The following is a 17,349-nucleotide window of genomic DNA, read 5'->3' on the forward strand; positions in this document are numbered from 1 at the left end:
TAAAGTTAAATATAAGCATGTTGTGAATGATGAAAATAGGCTCCTGTATTCTTTGTTCAAAAAGAATCGGTACCATACATGGGCAGGTAAGAATGGACGGTATAATAGAAGTGTGTACTTAACTAGAGTCGGCATTTGACCCTGAAACACCAAAAACACCCTTCATAATCTTCTGAAAAAAAAATCAGGTATACTCAAGGACCAAAAATGTAATTTACTCTAAACTTTAGTAATATATATATATATATATATATATATATATATATATATATATATATATATATATATATATATATATATATATATATAAATTTTGTTGTTATGCTATATGGTTTTTAGTTTTGGTTCAAAGGCAAAATGGTCATTTAAAAAAAAAAAACTAACAGTTAGGCTGTTAACTTAGGCAATCATAAAAGTTTTATGAAACAGTGAAACAAGGTCCAAAAACTACAACCTGATTCTTTTAGGGACCAAAACCGACAACTAAACAAAGGGACCAAATATGTAAATTACTAAAAATAAATGAAAAAACTTTTGTTTATATTGATCCCCCCCCCCCCCCCCCCCACACACACAGTTTTGAGGTCATGGTGGTGGATAGAGCTTCATCACTTCTGCCTCTAATTTGATCTTTGCTTTATAGTAACGAATGTTCTTTGCTACCATTGGATCATTTCTTGCACGTTCATGATCCATTGATATAATCTCTGTTGTATTTCAAATTCAATAACAAAATTGTAATTAATTAATTACTCATTAAAGTTAATAAATTATAAATTTATCTCACTTCCTGCTCATCCAAGTTTTCTCATTGCTATAGCGTCAAGAAGTTGATCATATCGCATATTTTTCTAAACAAGAAACACTAATATCAATAAAAAAAGCTATTTAATTTTGTAATAAAGTTGAATTAAAAAATAAGTAAATAAATAAATAAGAAGAAGAAGAACCTTCTATTACCATCGTATTTTTTGTTTGACCTCATCATCATATTTAAATCCTCCCATAATTTGAGGCATTGTGATTAACCAAAATGCAACAATGCTTGGATCTTTCATGCTATCAATAATATGTTTAAACACAAAAACAAATGTTTTGAAGTATTAAAGTTAGACAATTGTTACAAGAGGAAAATGGGTAGAATCGTAATTGGCATTTACCTCATAAAGGTTTTTTGTTTTTTTCATTATGTTGTAAGTTTTGCATGGAGGTTCGATGATCTGCAAAGTAAATAAAACTAAGGGGGTGTTTCATTTTTCCTTTATTAAACTCTGTAGTGAATGAATATATGGATAAAATGTTCTATACTTAAAGATTGTAGATAAAGATGGAAAATAAAACGCAATGGATTATGAGAAATCACAAAAAAATAAGAACCAAACCTAGGAACCAACATCGAACAAAAACCCTACTTTCTTTACTTCAAAAAAATCAACGTACCTGCACATACTAAAAACCGTAGAACGAATTTCACAAAAAAAATGTTATTTCATAAAAAAGGAGTCTAAAAAAAAATGGTGGTAAACCGAAGACGCCATATCAAAATCAACAAAAAAAAAACGAAGATATAAACATAAATAATAGACCTGATAAATGATTTATGTCATAGTTATCTCTAAAATAAAAAAGAAGTCATTAATGAATCTTAACATTGTCGATGATAGTGACAACAACTCAGATTAAGAAAAAAAAGACCTGATATTAGAGATGAAGTGGAAGGGAATGATTAGCTTCGTTGCAGATTTAATTGTCATAGTTTCTTTGTGGGGGGTTTTATGCAGTGGCGAGGTTATATGTTAATACGGTGGGTCACTTGACCCACCTTTTTTTTTTCTAATAACAAGTTATATAAACCATGTGGTTTTACGTTTTAGACTTGCCACTGGTTTTATGTGGTTCATTTTGAAGGAACATAAATAAGTTGCTATTTTTTGAAATAAACAGTGCAATATAGCTATAACATAACAATATATTTTGAAAGTACATTGTCAAATGTTGGATTATACTTGTTTAGACCCATTTTCACGCATGGTTGGCTGTATATAGTTGTTTTCCGTGTCACAAGTAAAAAATGTTTGAAGATACTTATATGTGACAAGCAAGGTCATTGAACTAATAAAACCAAAAATATTGTCTATAAAGAGGTCCTTCAATGCTATATATTTACCTATTTTAGTGTAATTTCTACACATTTCAATAATACCAATAATCCTGTTTTTTTATAATTATTTTGTAATATCTATATAAATTTGTATTTTATTTATGTGTTCCCCACGTTTAACGCGGGTCATAATCTAGTTTATTTTAATTCAAAAATCCTATCTTTAAACAATATTTTAATTAAGGTCCGTTATCTTTGTATTTGACAACTTTCCATAGTGTAACGATATTTCGAATTTTGGATCACTAAAAAGGTATTAATGGGCCGATTTGGATTTGAATATTTGGGCTTCCCCAAACTCCAATCCAGCTCATGATTGGGTTTTACCCTAAGGGCTGAAATCAACCAGGTATATATATACATACTGCGCCTCGTTATCGAAACCCTTTAGGTTTTTGCTGCGCAGCTCTATTCTTTGACATCCAAGACTTGTTGATTCATATACATCTCGAAACAAGATGGTAAGATTTTTGTTTGATGATTATATCCTTTTATTTCGTTGTTGGATGCAAAATGTATAGTCGGTTATGATACTGTTAATGGAATGATACGTTGGATGTATTGAAAATATACAGGTTTTGCCAAACGATGTTGATCTGCTTAATCCCCCAGCTGAGTTGGAGAAGAGGAAGCATAAGCTCAAACGACTTGTTCAATCTCCCAACTCTTTCTTCATGGTATACTTGTCTTTCATTTCGTTCAGTGTAGTTTTGCTTCATCAGTTTCTTGTTTTTCGCTTTCCTATAAAAACAAAACCCTATTCGATTTGGAACTTTGGTATAATTTGGTTTAATTTTTCTCTTTGCAGGATGTGAAGTGCCAGGGTTGTTTCAACATGTGAGTTTTGATATCCTATTTGGCTATTTGCTTGATTCACCCTTAATTATTAACGTCTTGGAACTGATTTTTATTGTATGTGTGAATTGTGATCAGAACAACCGTATTCAGCCACTCTCAAACGGTGGTGGTGTGCGGAAACTGTCAGACGGTGTTGTGCCAGCCGACTGGTGGTCGTGCAAGACTCACTGAAGGATGTTCTTTTAGAAGGAAGGGAGACTGATCCTATTGCTGCTTGCTTTTATGGCTGGTTAATCAGAAGCTGCTTCGGTGCTATTACTTAAAAAGTTACAAGTTGAGTCTTTTATTCTAGTTTTTCTTGTTGGACCCCAAACATGTTAGTTTGTTAACATTATTTTCGTAATGGTTTTGGATTTTTGGATTTTGGATACTCTACCCTATCTATGAATGCATGATTTGTTCCTATAGTGTCTTTCTGTTTTTGTTTTGATGCTTCCCAACCAAGTTTTAGCCTTCTGAAAGGCATTTCATTCGGTCTCTTTCTATGTTAATGTCCTGGTTTGAACTAGTTAAAATATGCGTAAATTCATTGTTATCGACACATCTTGCAATTGAGCCTTTTGTTCATTTGTTCTTACCATTGGTCGTAAGTTAAGGTTTGTGGTTAATATCATAAGTTAACAGAGCTGAATTTTAGTTTAATTCCTGTTGTTTGGCTATATTAGTAAAACATGCCTAATTAGAATGTTTATGCATGATCAGTTTGGAGTATAAATGAGTATATACCTAACTGGTATGTTGTGTGTGTGTCTATATATATATATATATAAAAAAAGATGTATGATTGTGTCTACAAGTTCACTTTTCTGTTCAAAACCTTTTTTTGAAAAAATTCAAATGTATCGAGTTGGATTATGATTAGGTCTGCAGCATTTGTTATAGTTTTTCTAGTAAGAGGCTGTTTGGTACTAGGTAGGATCATGATCAAGATTTGAATCAGAAAAGGCATGAATCATATGTAGCCTCTAAATTCTTTTCCCTCTAAAATGGTTAGACATTTGTATCGATGTGCTGAATTTTAGAAATGAACGTTTTACATTTCTATTCAAAACCTTGTATAATTGACATGTTCTAAAATCTAATGATATTTGTAAGCATTATTTTGGCTAAATTGCAAAAATGAGTCAAATTACATTAAATTTTATTTACAAATTTGTTGAATCAACATTCAAATTGATTAATCCTATATCTTTTTTTTTTTTTATCTATCATGACGAGGAAAAGAACATTAAAAGTTAGAAACAATTTGAAAGGTTCGATAATAAAAGAACATAGTTTACACCAAGATTGTATCCCCCCTGTAAATAACAATTCAAAAGTGTTTATGCCTTTAAGCATTAATCATTAATCTTGAAATTTGATAAGATGATCAGTTGACATTAGTTCTATGAACTAAGGTACAAGCACTATAGCTAATTATATTAGCTGAAGTGAAGTAAGGAGGTGGCAGGGATTCAGCAAACCAAAACCACAAAAAAAAATCATAAAGAAAGAAAGAAACCAGATTCTGACCTAGATGTATCTCTGAATAACTGAATAAGAAGCAAAATTAAGAGGCTACAAACAGGCTCGGCCCTAAGCAAAATTAGGTTATTTATATTTTTCTTTTTTATAATCTCTTGATTATAACTTTGCACATATTTTAATTATCAAGTATTTGTATTTTTCTATTTATAACTTTGAATAGAAAAAAAAAAAAAACTTTTTGTTTGTGCGACAAAAAGTACATATAGAGCATATACGTATCATTTTTTTTTTTTTTTTTTTTTTTTTTTTTTTTTTTTTTTTTTTTTTTTTTTTTTTTTTTTGTGTTTGTGTGTGTTTTCGTTCAAGTATATAAGGCATTTTTTGTATTCTTATTTAAGTGAATAAAAAAACACTTTTTTTAGTGGTTGACGTAAAGAGAAGAAAATCATTTTTATACTTCCGTTTAGATCATATACATATAAAATATTTTTCAAGAAATTTATTTGTATGCTAAGTGTGTGATCTGTGTATTACACGGATTTATTAAAAGGTCCAAAAGTAAAAGGTGTAAGAAAAAAAAAAGACCATTCATGTAAGTTTTGGTAACCACAAAGACCATGTTCATAATAAAATAAGTAACAACTGAGTTTGTGATATTTGATAAATCACATGGACCATTTATGTAATTTAATCTTAATTAATCTATACTAACAAAATAAAATAAAATCTCCTATCTAAATAAAAGAAACCTTTTGATGACATGTCACTCTCAAAATTCATTTTCAATTTATTGTTAAATTACTTCAATACCCTTTATTGTTTTAAATTTGGTATTCTTTAATTGCATATCCTACTATCTTAAATTAAATTTCACAATTTTTACTTTTTTTAATTTTAATTTGAATTTACGTTTAGAAAGGTTAGAATATGGTAAGTTTTAAATGCAATTCAAAATCAACAATACTATCAACACATTTAAAATGCTTAAAATTCGAAATTCATTATAGAAATTTGTTAAATAATATCCGATGATATCAATGACCATTTCTGTTAATATCATTATAATCTTATAGTTTAGAGTTTTAACTGACCATTTATATAAATTTGTAACTAATAGGGGATAATACAAAAAATATGATTTGTAATACTTTGATTTATTTTAAACAACATTACAGAGATGACATTTTACTCTCAATTTGATATTACTATCTTTGATATATTTTTAAAAACATTATGGAGATGATTTTTTTACAAATAATAGCATTCTACTTTGATTTATTTTAAAAAACATTATGTTATAAACAAGTGATAACGTTTACTTTCAATTTGATATTACTACCGCCATAACTTCACCACTATTAGATGTTCAAATAACAATTTGATGATTTGAAATTTTTTATAACAAGGCATGAGCTAAAAATTTTGATAATATGAAACAAGATATAATATGGAAATGGAAAAAGCAACATTATTTTTCTAACACTAAATATGTGAAACAATGTATTATCTAATAATAATAAAAATCTTAAACAAAGTTTATTCTGAAAAATCTGAAACAACAATAAAGTTTCAACACCAAACAATTTTTGTTTAAGGTTTAACCGATTCTTAGTTTCATATTGGGTGTAACTTATTTAGCAATAAAGTAGAAATGAGATGAAAAAATTGAATCGACTGGTGTAAGTGGAGTGAAGTAAACCAAGGAAGTTTAAAAAAAATTCTTATAAATAATTTAAATGTTTTATAAAATATTTTATCCGTAGTTCCCACGTGTTGTAACCTAGTTAATTAATAAAAGAGTAGTTGTTTTGTCATGTGTCACAATACTAGACATCTTAATTAATATGTTGTCACTTGTCAATCTATTAGTTCTTCATTTTAAATATATTAGACATCCTCATTAATGTGATGTTATTTGTTAATGTATTTATTCTCTATCTTAAATTTTATATTATTGTTTTCATTAAATCACATATAAAAAATGTCTAATATATATTAAAAATTAATTTTACATATTAATCAACGATTATAATTTCACATAACTAATAAAATTAGCTCTTAATTAATAATTTATTTAAAATAATTGATTAACAATTTTGAGTTTTTACTATAAAAGTTTAATTAATTTTATAACCGTGGTTCCCGCGGGTTATAAACTAGTTAATTAATATATTAATAGAATGATGAATTCATAAATAGAAAGTTATTATGTACATTAATTAATATATTAATAAAATTAATTAATATGAGATGACATTTAATAGGTGAAATTTGACTAAAAATGAAAAAATCTATAAAAATGACAAGTGAATATTAAATAATTCAAAAAATCTAGAAAATGACAAGTGTCAAAATAAATGAGAAGAAGACATGTGGCAAAATCATTCTTAGTGATTAGGATAGATTATATATAAATAATTTTCTCACTTATATACATAAAAGCATATCCTAAAATAAAAATATATTCAAAAGTTAAAAAAAATATATTAAAACAGAAAAAATAATTAAAAAACTTATTTTTTAACACTATTGATCAAAAAACGCTTTGATAAATAACACACAAAAAAACATAATGATTATATGTGATGTAGTTGATGTGACATAAAATTTTAATTTTAAATTCTAAAAAAAAAATTATTATTGCACTCCAGTCTCTAAGATCAAAAGGAGTGGACTGCAGCCCTTGCTGTACTTGAGTGCCACATCAATAGGAACACCGCCTCTAGGTGCAGTAGAAGTGTGGTAGGGGGTGCAGTGTGAAATTTTAAGAGAGCATTTCTTCAAACAATGTGATTGGTTCATTTTTATTTATTAAAACAAAAATAAAAAAAATATCTAAGTGTAGTATGAAACCACACTTTTGTGGTAAAGAATAATGTGACGTCTATGTGGCAATGAATAGCCTAAACACTCCACTCTTTATTCTTACTTACATTTAGACTACTTTTTTTTAGACAACTGTTTTTGAGAAAGTAAATTCGACTCCTTTTCATTGGAAGTTCATATTACTTTTCAACTTTTTCTAAAACTAGATTTTTTTTCTATATTTGTCTAGATTTTAAACCAAATCCGAACAATAAACAAGTCAAATACACAAAAACTTTTTCTAAATTCTAAACTCAATTTTATTTTTTTCTATTTTTTCAACGTCTATATTAGATTATTCTCAAAAAATCTTCACAACATATAAACCTCTATAAAAATATTGTTGCCAGCAAAATTGATAACCGGAAAACAGTGTCGCCGACGGAGTCCTCATATTCTTATTTCATCTATCGGTTGTAGCTGGATTTGTACGTTCTTCCTCATTCTCAACTTAAGTTTAGAGTTTAAAAAATCTAATAAAAAACTTGAAAATTATATTCCGGCAGCCATACGCCGCCTCTGCCGGCTTCCGTTATCCGCCAGCCGTTGTCGGCTTCTGCTCTCCGTCTTCTCCCATTCACATGCAATAGTGATGTTGTGGTCCGATGTGATTTGGTGGTTGTGGTGATCCGACGACGATGGTCGTCTGATTGCAGCGGGGGCATTAAATAACAAATGAGAGAGTAATACAATCTGAGAAAAATACAATGTTAGGTTACTGCTAGTTTTTTATTTTTTATTTTTTATTTTTATTTTTATTATTTTTTTTAATGGAGAATTGGGTTGACAAATATGCAAGGATTTTTTTTTTTATTTTAAATGAAGAATAGAGCAGCAGATTCAATAACCAAATGGTTTTTTTTAATAAAAAAAAATTTTATCGCCAAACAAATGTTCATCCACTTGTTTAACTATTGTAAATACATTTTTTTTTATAATTCTATTTATACTATTTTTTTATGAAATAAATTATATTATCGTATTTATTTTATCGAAAAATGTTTGAAAAAAACTCAGATAATAATAGAGTAAGGGAATTTTATTTGATTATAATAATATAGTATTAAAGTAATTTAATAATAATAATAATAATGTAATAATTAAATAATAAAATAATAAAATGATTAGAATATAATATGGTAATGGCTTTATTTATCCCTATCCCATTTCCACTTATTCCTACCATATAATTATTACTTTAACTAATTAGATTAATGATTATATACTTTTTACTAATCATTGATACTTTTAATAATTAAACTTATTTACTAAAATATTATTAAACTTATTTACTAAAATATTATTTAGTTTATTTATAGATAATTTAATAATACTTTTTTAATAAAAAATATAGAAATATTTTTATTTTATTAAAAAAAATACAACACAATGATAATAAAATAATATTTTGACATAACTTCTAATAAAATATTTAGCTATTTAAGGGAAAAAAATAAAGTTTTTTATAAGGTAATTTAAATACACGAACTAAAGCTTAAATACATTAAATAATGTAGTAATGGTTTATCACGTCACTTGATATATATTTATAATTGATTTCCTCTTTTTCTTTAATATAATAATGGTTTCTACAATATCAATTTTATTTCTTTAATAACTTTAATACTTTCAAATTCACCCCTTACATTTATATTAAGTTAAGGTTAATACCTTTTATTTATTAAGCTTTTAGTACATATCATATATATATATATATATATATATATATATATATATATATATATATATATATATATATATATATATATATATATATATATATATATATATATATATATATATATATATATATATATATATATATATATATATAGGGGGAGAGAGAGGGGGCTAAAAGTATTTTTTAGAAACTGAGAAGGGGATATAAACTGTAGTAAAATCAAATTAAAAGGCTATAACTATAAATATTAAATATTAAAGGGAAATGGTTAAATGGGTATGAATTCGTAGATACCTGTGAGACAATTGAAAGATTTCATCACTTTCAAAGTCACTTTTAACAACTTTTTGTAAAATTAACATTTCTATTATTTGATTGGTTGAAAATCTTAAAAGCAAGTAATATTAAAATATATCACCTAACAAATAGTTATTATGAGGGTAAGTATATAATATCAAGTAGGAATAACATATCCCTATGTTAATAGATAAAGATGTATACAAGATAGGGTTCATTAGATTAGCAGCTCAAAAAATAATGATCAAGGGTGTAGAATTATTGAAAGTGACATAGTAATAACATCACAACCAAAGTTGCAACGGACCAATAAGGAGTGACATAGGATTTCGACTGGAAATTAATTCAAGAATGGATGACAATAAGGATTGTGTACATTTCACAAAGTTAAACCAAATAACACTTGAACTTAAATGTCGTCAAATAATATGTGGGATGTTGAAATCAAAGGATATGAAAATGGACCACAAAGATTACTTCAAGCAATATCTTGTATCACTTTATGCTTTAATGTATTTTTATAAGAGTTTTACTTTTATGATTTGGTGAAAAAATTGATTTAAACATCGGTCTTTGATTTTATGAATACCCAAGGAAAAATGTTGTCTCTTAACATTTATTTTTCTAGGTATCCTAAGTGAAAGATGTTTTTATCTGAATAAACATACCCATTTTTTAATAAATGATTTCAATGAATAAAAGTTGATTGTAACTTAACAAGAAACTATTTGAACTTAGTTACGATGCAATCTTATTTAAAGAAAATGAGTTTTTGTGAAAAATAGGATGCTTAAATTCCTCTATTGCTTCGGTCCTAGTAAACTGACTCTCCAACTTGAGCTTCAAATTAAATGTGGTATTTGGGAAGGTGACCCGTTTTCTCATTTCTTATGGACAGATTGCATGTTATGATTAAAGAGACATTGATCATGAACTTTATCGTGGTGTTTGGTTTCGTCCTACAGTATAGAAATTTCCTTTTTTTTTTTTTTTTTTTTTTTTTTTTTGTGCAGATGAAACAATTTTTCTTGGAGATTAATCAAAATCAAATGCTAGAGATATAGTGGAGATTTGTTGGAAAGTTGGAAAGAAGTTGCTAACAAACTCTCGGTTAAACTTTCCAATTGGATGGTAAACTTACTCTCGTCAGGTGGTTGGCTATAAAATCCATCTTGACAAGTATTGCTATGTATTTTATGAACATCTTTCGTGCACCCGAAGATTAATTGATCGTCTTGAAGCCTAAAGAAATTGTTTCTTTGTTAGGAGAAAGAACTCAATTTGATAAAATGGAAAAAGATTATGGCTAGCATAGAGGATGATGATTTCGGAGTAAGAAGTCTTTATGCTTCAGAACACTTTTATTCAAATGGTAGTAAGATGTTTTAAACAATACAGATTTGCTATGGTTCCTGAGTTATGAGGATGGTAATTGGCATAGAAACATTCCCAACAGTCAAACGCATGATGGAGAACACTTACAAACAAATAAAAAAGTTAGTGGTAAATTGTAAGAAAAACCTCTAAAAGCACTTTCAAGATTATAAAATCTGACTTTCAACCTAAAGATATGACGGTGGCTTGACATTTGACAAAGGGGTTTTTCATATGTGACTATGTGAGTGAGGTGGGGGTAAAGTAAAAGAGTTCACTTAACGTATTAAGAAAGACATTATGTTTGTATCAAGTAAATTATGTACCCATTAAGCCTGTTAAGTCGAAAGAAAACAACATCCAAGAGCATGTTGTTTTAACACCGTATTTGAAAATAAAGTAAAATCTGTATTAAAGTTTGGGAAGCAAAAGCATAGAACACTAATGAGATGGATGGATAAAGAAATTTATTACAAATCCAACATCATCATTCACCAAGCAAGAAAGCATTAATTGAGGTTAGTGGCGGCTACTGTACAATAATTTCACCGCTCATTCCATCCCCATCCCCATCCCAAATCAAATTCTCTATATACATACACACCTCAACTACTACCAACTACCAACCAACCTTACTTAACTTAACTTAACTTAACTTAACCTCCTATTAAGTCTTCTAGTAAAGTATAGTATTATAGTATAGTGTCTGTGTCATTCAGTCTTGAGCTGCTGTTGAGCAGTTGCAGATGCAGATGGAGGTTTCCCATTTTGAAGATATAAGCTGTTTGCCACCAACGAGTCACTCACCAATCCAACATCCACCTCATCAAAGTTGAGTGTCCCTCTCACCTTCCGTGTCCTGAACACAAATACAAATACATACATCACTTTATGTTTATTAGCATAATAAATAAATAAATAAAACATTAATAATTATATTTATTCTATAATCTTACCCATGGCCATTCAGACGATTGTTGATGGCAGTGAGGTCCTTGGATGGGCTTTGGTAGGCATGAGTGCTCTCCCCAACACACGCGTAATAGCTTTTAGACCCATGAGATATCAAAGCATCCATCTGTATGTAGTAAATCTCAAAACAATTATTATCTATCAAATGTCGATGCCATTTAACAACAACAACAACAAAAACAAATACCTTTGTTGAGCGCAATGGAGAGACGTATACATTGTGTACTGCAGATACCTTCTTTGGAGACATATCTGGAAGACTCGGGAATGATGACACCACCTTTGGTGACCCAGGGCATGGACCTAAAACCAACATCATTTGGGCTCATTTTCTTTTTTTTTAATAATAATAATAATAATAATCAAATCGATATTCAATAATACCTACCTTCATCTTCCTTGTTGGCTTCTGATACCTGGTTAGGGTTTTTAGCAACTCCAGAAGGAGCAAGCTCCACTAACAATGGCTTCACAGCTGGAATGAATATCTCATTGTAAAACATAATGATATCAACATGATCCTGCCCTGTTTTCTGTTCCAAAAAATAATCAATGTAAAACAAAAAACACCTACAAAGCAGGTGTCATGCATCATATACTTATGACTTACCCCTCCACTTCGCCGAGAAGATGACCTGTCATCAACAAACACAGCACGAAACACTTGAGGTTTACAATGTGCTTGCTTTCTGTAGTTGAATATGATCTCTTTAAAAGTTAAACTCAATTGGGTGATCTGCATGCAATTAATCACATTCACATTGTAGCATGAGATGCAAATCAAGATATGAAAAAAATGTGTTATGTACCTTTGCAACTCCATAGAAACAACACAGGATGATTTGGTCAATATGCCGATTAAAAAACAGAGCTGTTCTCTGACTCAGAATCTGTTGAAAAAGACAGTATACCCTTTCTCTTATTTGTTGTGAAATCTGCAGCCTTTCAACCATTCCATTGATTCTAACAGCAGCTAACTTCACAATCTGCTCAACCAAAACAAAACCATTAACACTATTCTCATCATATCAAAACATAACTGCTTTGGAATTGCACCTCACCTTGCTAAAGAACAGATTAACAGCCGTTTCTGCACACGTTTCTCCTCTTGTTGGATTTGGCCTTGTTGGACTGCAAACAATCACAGATTTTTAAATTCAAAAAACTTTTTAAAACATTTCCATTGGTTATTGACTGATTGTCCTACCTGGCAAATGCAGACTGCAAAGCAGGAGACAGCATCTTTGACTTAAGATTATTAATCCCCAACAAACGATCCTTAACAGGTGAAGTGAACGAATTCCTTTCAACCAAAACACTTCGATACTCATTGCAAACCCTCTTTGGTGACCTCAGTTCACCACTTTTCCCTAAACACACACTCAAATGCATTAGCTTTATTATGTTAATGGCTTCAAATAGACAAATAACAGTTTACCTACCTGGTGACGTGTCACGTTTCTGCAACGAAGGTACAGGTGGCAACCCTCCACAGGACATATTACATTGCAGTGCAATTGCATCCAAAGAAGGCATGGGGTCCGCCAACAACCCAAGACGATTGATCTCAGAAGAAAGTGAAGGCCTTGCAACTGTTAAAGAGTTATACATGGAAGACCCTTTCTCCCACACCATGCTTTCCAGGAGTCTTTCTTCAAGAGAATTCAAATGTCGCCTCAATTCCCTAGGAAGAGATTCCTCATGTCTGATGAAGCTTTCAATAACCTTACTAAGATCAAAAGCAGTAATCCCGGTTCTTTCCAAAACAGCTGGAAACAACATTGTAACAGTTTTGTGAGTAGCAAGAACAAGCTCAGCTGAACATGCGAGCATACATCTGTGAAACCTTTCGTTTGTTAACAATGATGTTAGATTGTTGCCATGTAGGATTTGAGCTTCTGCTGTACACATTGCTTGTAAAACTCTATAGTATAACTTCAATGCTTCAAGCCTACGATGTTCAGCCCAAATATTATCCATCAGATTGCTACTTTGCATGTTTGACATTGACATTACACTTCGATCACCAAGACCACTACTGGGGAAAATAGCTTCTAGAATTATGCGTGCCCTTTTGATGACATCACTCGTGACATCCTTGTCACATGATTGCAAGAATCTAGTTAGATCTACAGAAGGAAAAGAAGAAAGTGGAGAAACAATGGTTCTGAGCCATTTTGCAGTTGTCATTGCTGTGCTAACAGGAGTAGATATCATCTTTGAGGGAGATCTGAAAGGTGAAAGTGGACTTGCGATTGTCTTTGTTGGTGATGTCATCGAGTCAACTTTCCTCTACACAACAAGAAAAGTCAAACCATTAGTCTATTTTTTTGGTGAAAAAAATGAAAATTTAGATTTTAGCTATACCTTGGTTCCATTCATGTTAATGGCACCACCAGACAAGCTGCTTGACCCAAGGAGACTTTCTTCATCATTAATGAAAAGTCTTTCATCTAATTCGCCTTCTAAAAGCATTGCATCATTGTAGTCTTTTTCTAGAATGCTTAAATCAGAAGATAAAGACGATTCTTCTAATAAATCTTGAAAATATGTTAAGTCATCTGTGTCAATATTGTCTAAGTTTCCATTCTGACATTCTGATGCTGAGCAAGGATTTTTCATCAAGATTTCTTCCACCACAATGTTTGTTCTCACCATTGTTTTTCTCAATTCGTCTTCTGATGTTTCATACATGTTACAAAGTGATGCAAGTAGATCCACACCTTTGTCTTCCTTCTTAACTGCAATTAACCCATGTTTGCAAGAAGTCAATTTTCAAATAACCAGAGAAAAAAATAAATAAATTGAGAAAGAAATGGTTACCGAAGCGAGAAGACTCATTAATTGAGAAGCTTCTGAAGCGAGCTGGAATATGAATGATCAAAATTGCCTGACAAAGGTTTCATAGATGTAAAATAAATAGAAAAAACAAAACTTTTACACATCATTTGGGCTACTATGATTAGCCACTAACCAGAATAGAGACCAATCCATTAGTGCATGTGACTAGGTCTTTGAAACGACTGAATGCATGGACACGTAGAGCAAGAAATAGAAGCCATCCAAAACGATGACAGTTGGCTATGTATTCGGCTGAGTTGGCAACAGCTGATTGGGCATCAACATTATCAAGAAAAAGTGCCTTGAATGCACGTTTGTAGTACCTTGAATAATTAAAGAAAAAAAATTGTTTCATAGATTATCAGATGAACTCTACTACACAATTGATGAAGTTTCAAACTAAAAGAAAGGTACCCACTTGCTTAAAAGGCTGAGATGCACAAAATTTGCCTGCAACTCTTTTGCTTGAAGACGAGTTTCCCAATCAGAACCATATAGATTGCTTAAAATGGGACCAATCTTGACTAAATATTGAGGTAGTTCTTTGAAGAAATCTACAAAACTGAGACAACAAAAAAACAATTTAATCACATATAACAAATAGTCAGTTGACCATATAGCTACCCTAGTCAGTTGAATCATGAAAACATACTTTAGTTTTGCAACTCTAAGTATTTGGTAAAGCTTAAAGTCATTCCCATTAGTTTTATCAGCATCTTCTGCATCATTCTTCTGTCTTAATCTTTTCATGGAGAACAAGAGAAATGCAAACCAGTAGTGCTCGGCTTCCTCAGGCTGATTGAAAAATACAAACATAAATCTCAGCAACTTCAAAAAATTTATGATCACTCAATTAAAGTTAGATACAGATGCTCAGGAAATAAATAACATTGCTATTTAGGTCTATGAAGTTATGTGATCGTAATTAGCAGTATTTTATAGCTATCAACTTGGAGCATGACACTAGGGGTATAGTCTGAATCGTTGAATCATTATTAAAAATCATAGGATTAAAAAGGTGTTTGAATTTGGAATCCAGAAACTATAAATCTTTAAGAAAATGAAAAGACATACCGTTCCACTTCCAAGACTGGATGCATTTGTCAAGAAAAGGTGTTTGCTTTGATTGAACAGCTTCATCGCTTCTTCTGAAGCGTTATCATCCATTGTCAATCGACCCTGTCGAGAGACCAAACTGAACAAGTCAAATAAACCAAAAACAAACCCGCATATCAAGTCTTGGAATTTGAGGTATACCACACGAATTAATGAGCAAATAATAATCCAATAATCGGATGCACGAATAGATGAAAATAACACTTAAAACTAGAAAGAATAAAAAATATATTTATCAAGATGAAAACCTTGCAAAAGTCGCTAAATCGAGCTTCAATTGTAGTTACGGTTTGTGTAGAGGTAACAGTGTCAGGATTTAGAGGCCCGATGTCTCCCATGGTCGACATAAGTTAACCTGTCAAACGATTTACGCAAATCTCGTTGACAAGAAACAAACCAGATCTCCGATTCGCCGAAACCCTAATAAGCGAATTCGGCGCTGAATTAACAACCCAACTATTGAATAGATCTGACAAATCAAAACGATTAAAAAAACCCTATCTTTCAGAACACACACTCGTAGCAGCTGCTTCTCTCTCGATTCGGGGTTTTGCCCTCTTTCTTGTTTTCTTTTTTCCTTTTCTTCCCTCTGCTTTTGGGGATCCGGAGGTACGGTAGCGCGGGAAAAACAACAAATACAGCATGACATGATGCCATGTGATGCTTATCATACATACATAAAGCACCAATAAACGCTTTACACGTCACACAAGACTTTTTTTACCGCCAAAACCGGTCCCTGTTTACAATAGGAAAAAATCACATGCATCGTGGTGCACGATTATTATCCTGACTTACAGAACATCTCTTAGTCACATTATTTTAAAGGTTGTGATTGGACCCTAGGCCATTACAGGGGCGAATTCGAGCCGTTAAATTTGTCTGAAATAATATTCTAAATGATAAAATATGTGAAATAACTGCGTATTTATGTTTCGTTTTATATATAACGCTTTTATTTTAATAAGGGAGAATTTCATATATGCCCCTCTTAAACCTCAAAATATCATATTTGCCCAGTTTAATTTCTTAATATCATATTTACCCTTCATAAACCTTCAAAATATCATATTTGCCCAAATCCTTTTTTATAATGTTTTTAATATTTTATAATCATTTTTTAAAACTTAAAATTACTATAATAATTAAAAAATTTAACGATATTATCCTTACGTCTATGATAATGGAATGTGAACATCTAAATTGTTGAATGTCGTCCTCTTGACAAACAAAAATATTCATCTTCAATCCTTTCTATGGAATCTATATTTTGATTATTTAGTTTTTTTGTTGTAGATGAAGGATATTTTAGATATTACCATTGATATTTGATGTTTAAAAAGTGCATATACGATATTTGGATATTTAAGAAGGGCATATATGATATTTTGATTTTTAAAAAGTACATATATGATATTTTGAAATTTTATGAATGGTAAATATGATATTTATAAATTTTATGAAGGGTAAATATGATATTTAGAAATTAAGTTGGGTAAATATGATATTTTGATGTTTAAGAAGGGCATATATGAAATTCTCCCTAAAATAGCAAACTGAATACAGAATACAAAATATTCCATTTAAGCCAACTAAAAAATAAAAATCCTTAAACCTCGGTCACTTATCCACCAACACTTTACTAACAAAATTAACTTAAGTTTTAGAGGAAACTAACTCATACAAGAAACACATCATCTATGAAAAGATAATAGAT

The 17,349-nt window shown here is 30.3% G+C and overlaps 2 protein-coding genes across 2 annotated transcripts; one reads left to right on the plus strand and one right to left on the minus strand.

Annotated features, from left to right (window-relative positions):
* Nucleotides 1–2,467: 2,467 nt before the first annotated feature.
* On the plus strand, nucleotides 2,468–3,426 carry LOC111912354 (40S ribosomal protein S27-2). The gene is made up of 4 exons (XM_023908086.3): nucleotides 2,468–2,622; nucleotides 2,737–2,838; nucleotides 2,970–2,998; nucleotides 3,095–3,426. Exons 1-4 carry the CDS (start codon nucleotides 2,620–2,622, stop codon nucleotides 3,219–3,221), a joined length of 261 nt encoding a protein of 86 aa, XP_023763854.1. The 5' UTR covers nucleotides 2,468–2,619; the 3' UTR covers nucleotides 3,222–3,426.
* Nucleotides 3,427–11,153: 7,727 nt separating this feature from the next.
* On the minus strand, nucleotides 11,154–16,265 carry LOC111912355 (retinoblastoma-related protein). The gene is made up of 16 exons (XM_023908087.3): nucleotides 15,881–16,265; nucleotides 15,591–15,695; nucleotides 15,169–15,311; nucleotides 14,935–15,078; nucleotides 14,650–14,839; nucleotides 14,499–14,565; nucleotides 14,043–14,416; nucleotides 13,118–13,967; nucleotides 12,883–13,045; nucleotides 12,737–12,806; nucleotides 12,485–12,661; nucleotides 12,286–12,411; nucleotides 12,064–12,208; nucleotides 11,863–11,978; nucleotides 11,660–11,781; nucleotides 11,154–11,562 (listed from the first exon to the last, which is right to left on the minus strand). Exons 1-16 carry the CDS (start codon nucleotides 15,977–15,979, stop codon nucleotides 11,415–11,417), a joined length of 3,039 nt encoding a protein of 1,012 aa, XP_023763855.1. The 5' UTR covers nucleotides 15,980–16,265; the 3' UTR covers nucleotides 11,154–11,414.
* Between the last annotated feature and the right edge of the window lie 1,084 nt (nucleotides 16,266–17,349).

The sequence above is a fragment of the Lactuca sativa genome, chromosome 3, assembly GCF_002870075.4.
Source record: "Lactuca sativa cultivar Salinas chromosome 3, Lsat_Salinas_v11, whole genome shotgun sequence".
NCBI classification, from domain to species: Eukaryota; Viridiplantae; Streptophyta; class Magnoliopsida; order Asterales; family Asteraceae; genus Lactuca; species Lactuca sativa.

What these genes read in the sequence shown, in the direction of transcription:
- LOC111912354 (XM_023908086.3), top strand. An exon ending in CTCCCAACTCTTTCTTCATG is followed by an intron (nt 2,839 to 2,969) that starts GTATACTTGTCT and finishes TTCTCTTTGCAG; the next exon opens with GATGTGAAGTGCCAGGGTTG. An exon ending in TGCCAGGGTTGTTTCAACAT is followed by an intron (nt 2,999 to 3,094) that starts GTGAGTTTTGAT and finishes AATTGTGATCAG; the next exon opens with AACAACCGTATTCAGCCACT.
- LOC111912355 (XM_023908087.3), bottom strand. Translation starts at nt 15,979, where the DNA reads ATGTCGACCATGGGAGACATCGGGCCTCTAAATCCTGACACTGTTACC. An exon ending in GATTTAGCGACTTTTGCAAG is followed by an intron (nt 15,696 to 15,880) that starts GTTTTCATCTTG and finishes GTCTCTCGACAG; the next exon opens with GGTCGATTGACAATGGATGA. An exon ending in CCAGTCTTGGAAGTGGAACG is followed by an intron (nt 15,312 to 15,590) that starts GTATGTCTTTTC and finishes TTTTTCAATCAG; the next exon opens with CCTGAGGAAGCCGAGCACTA.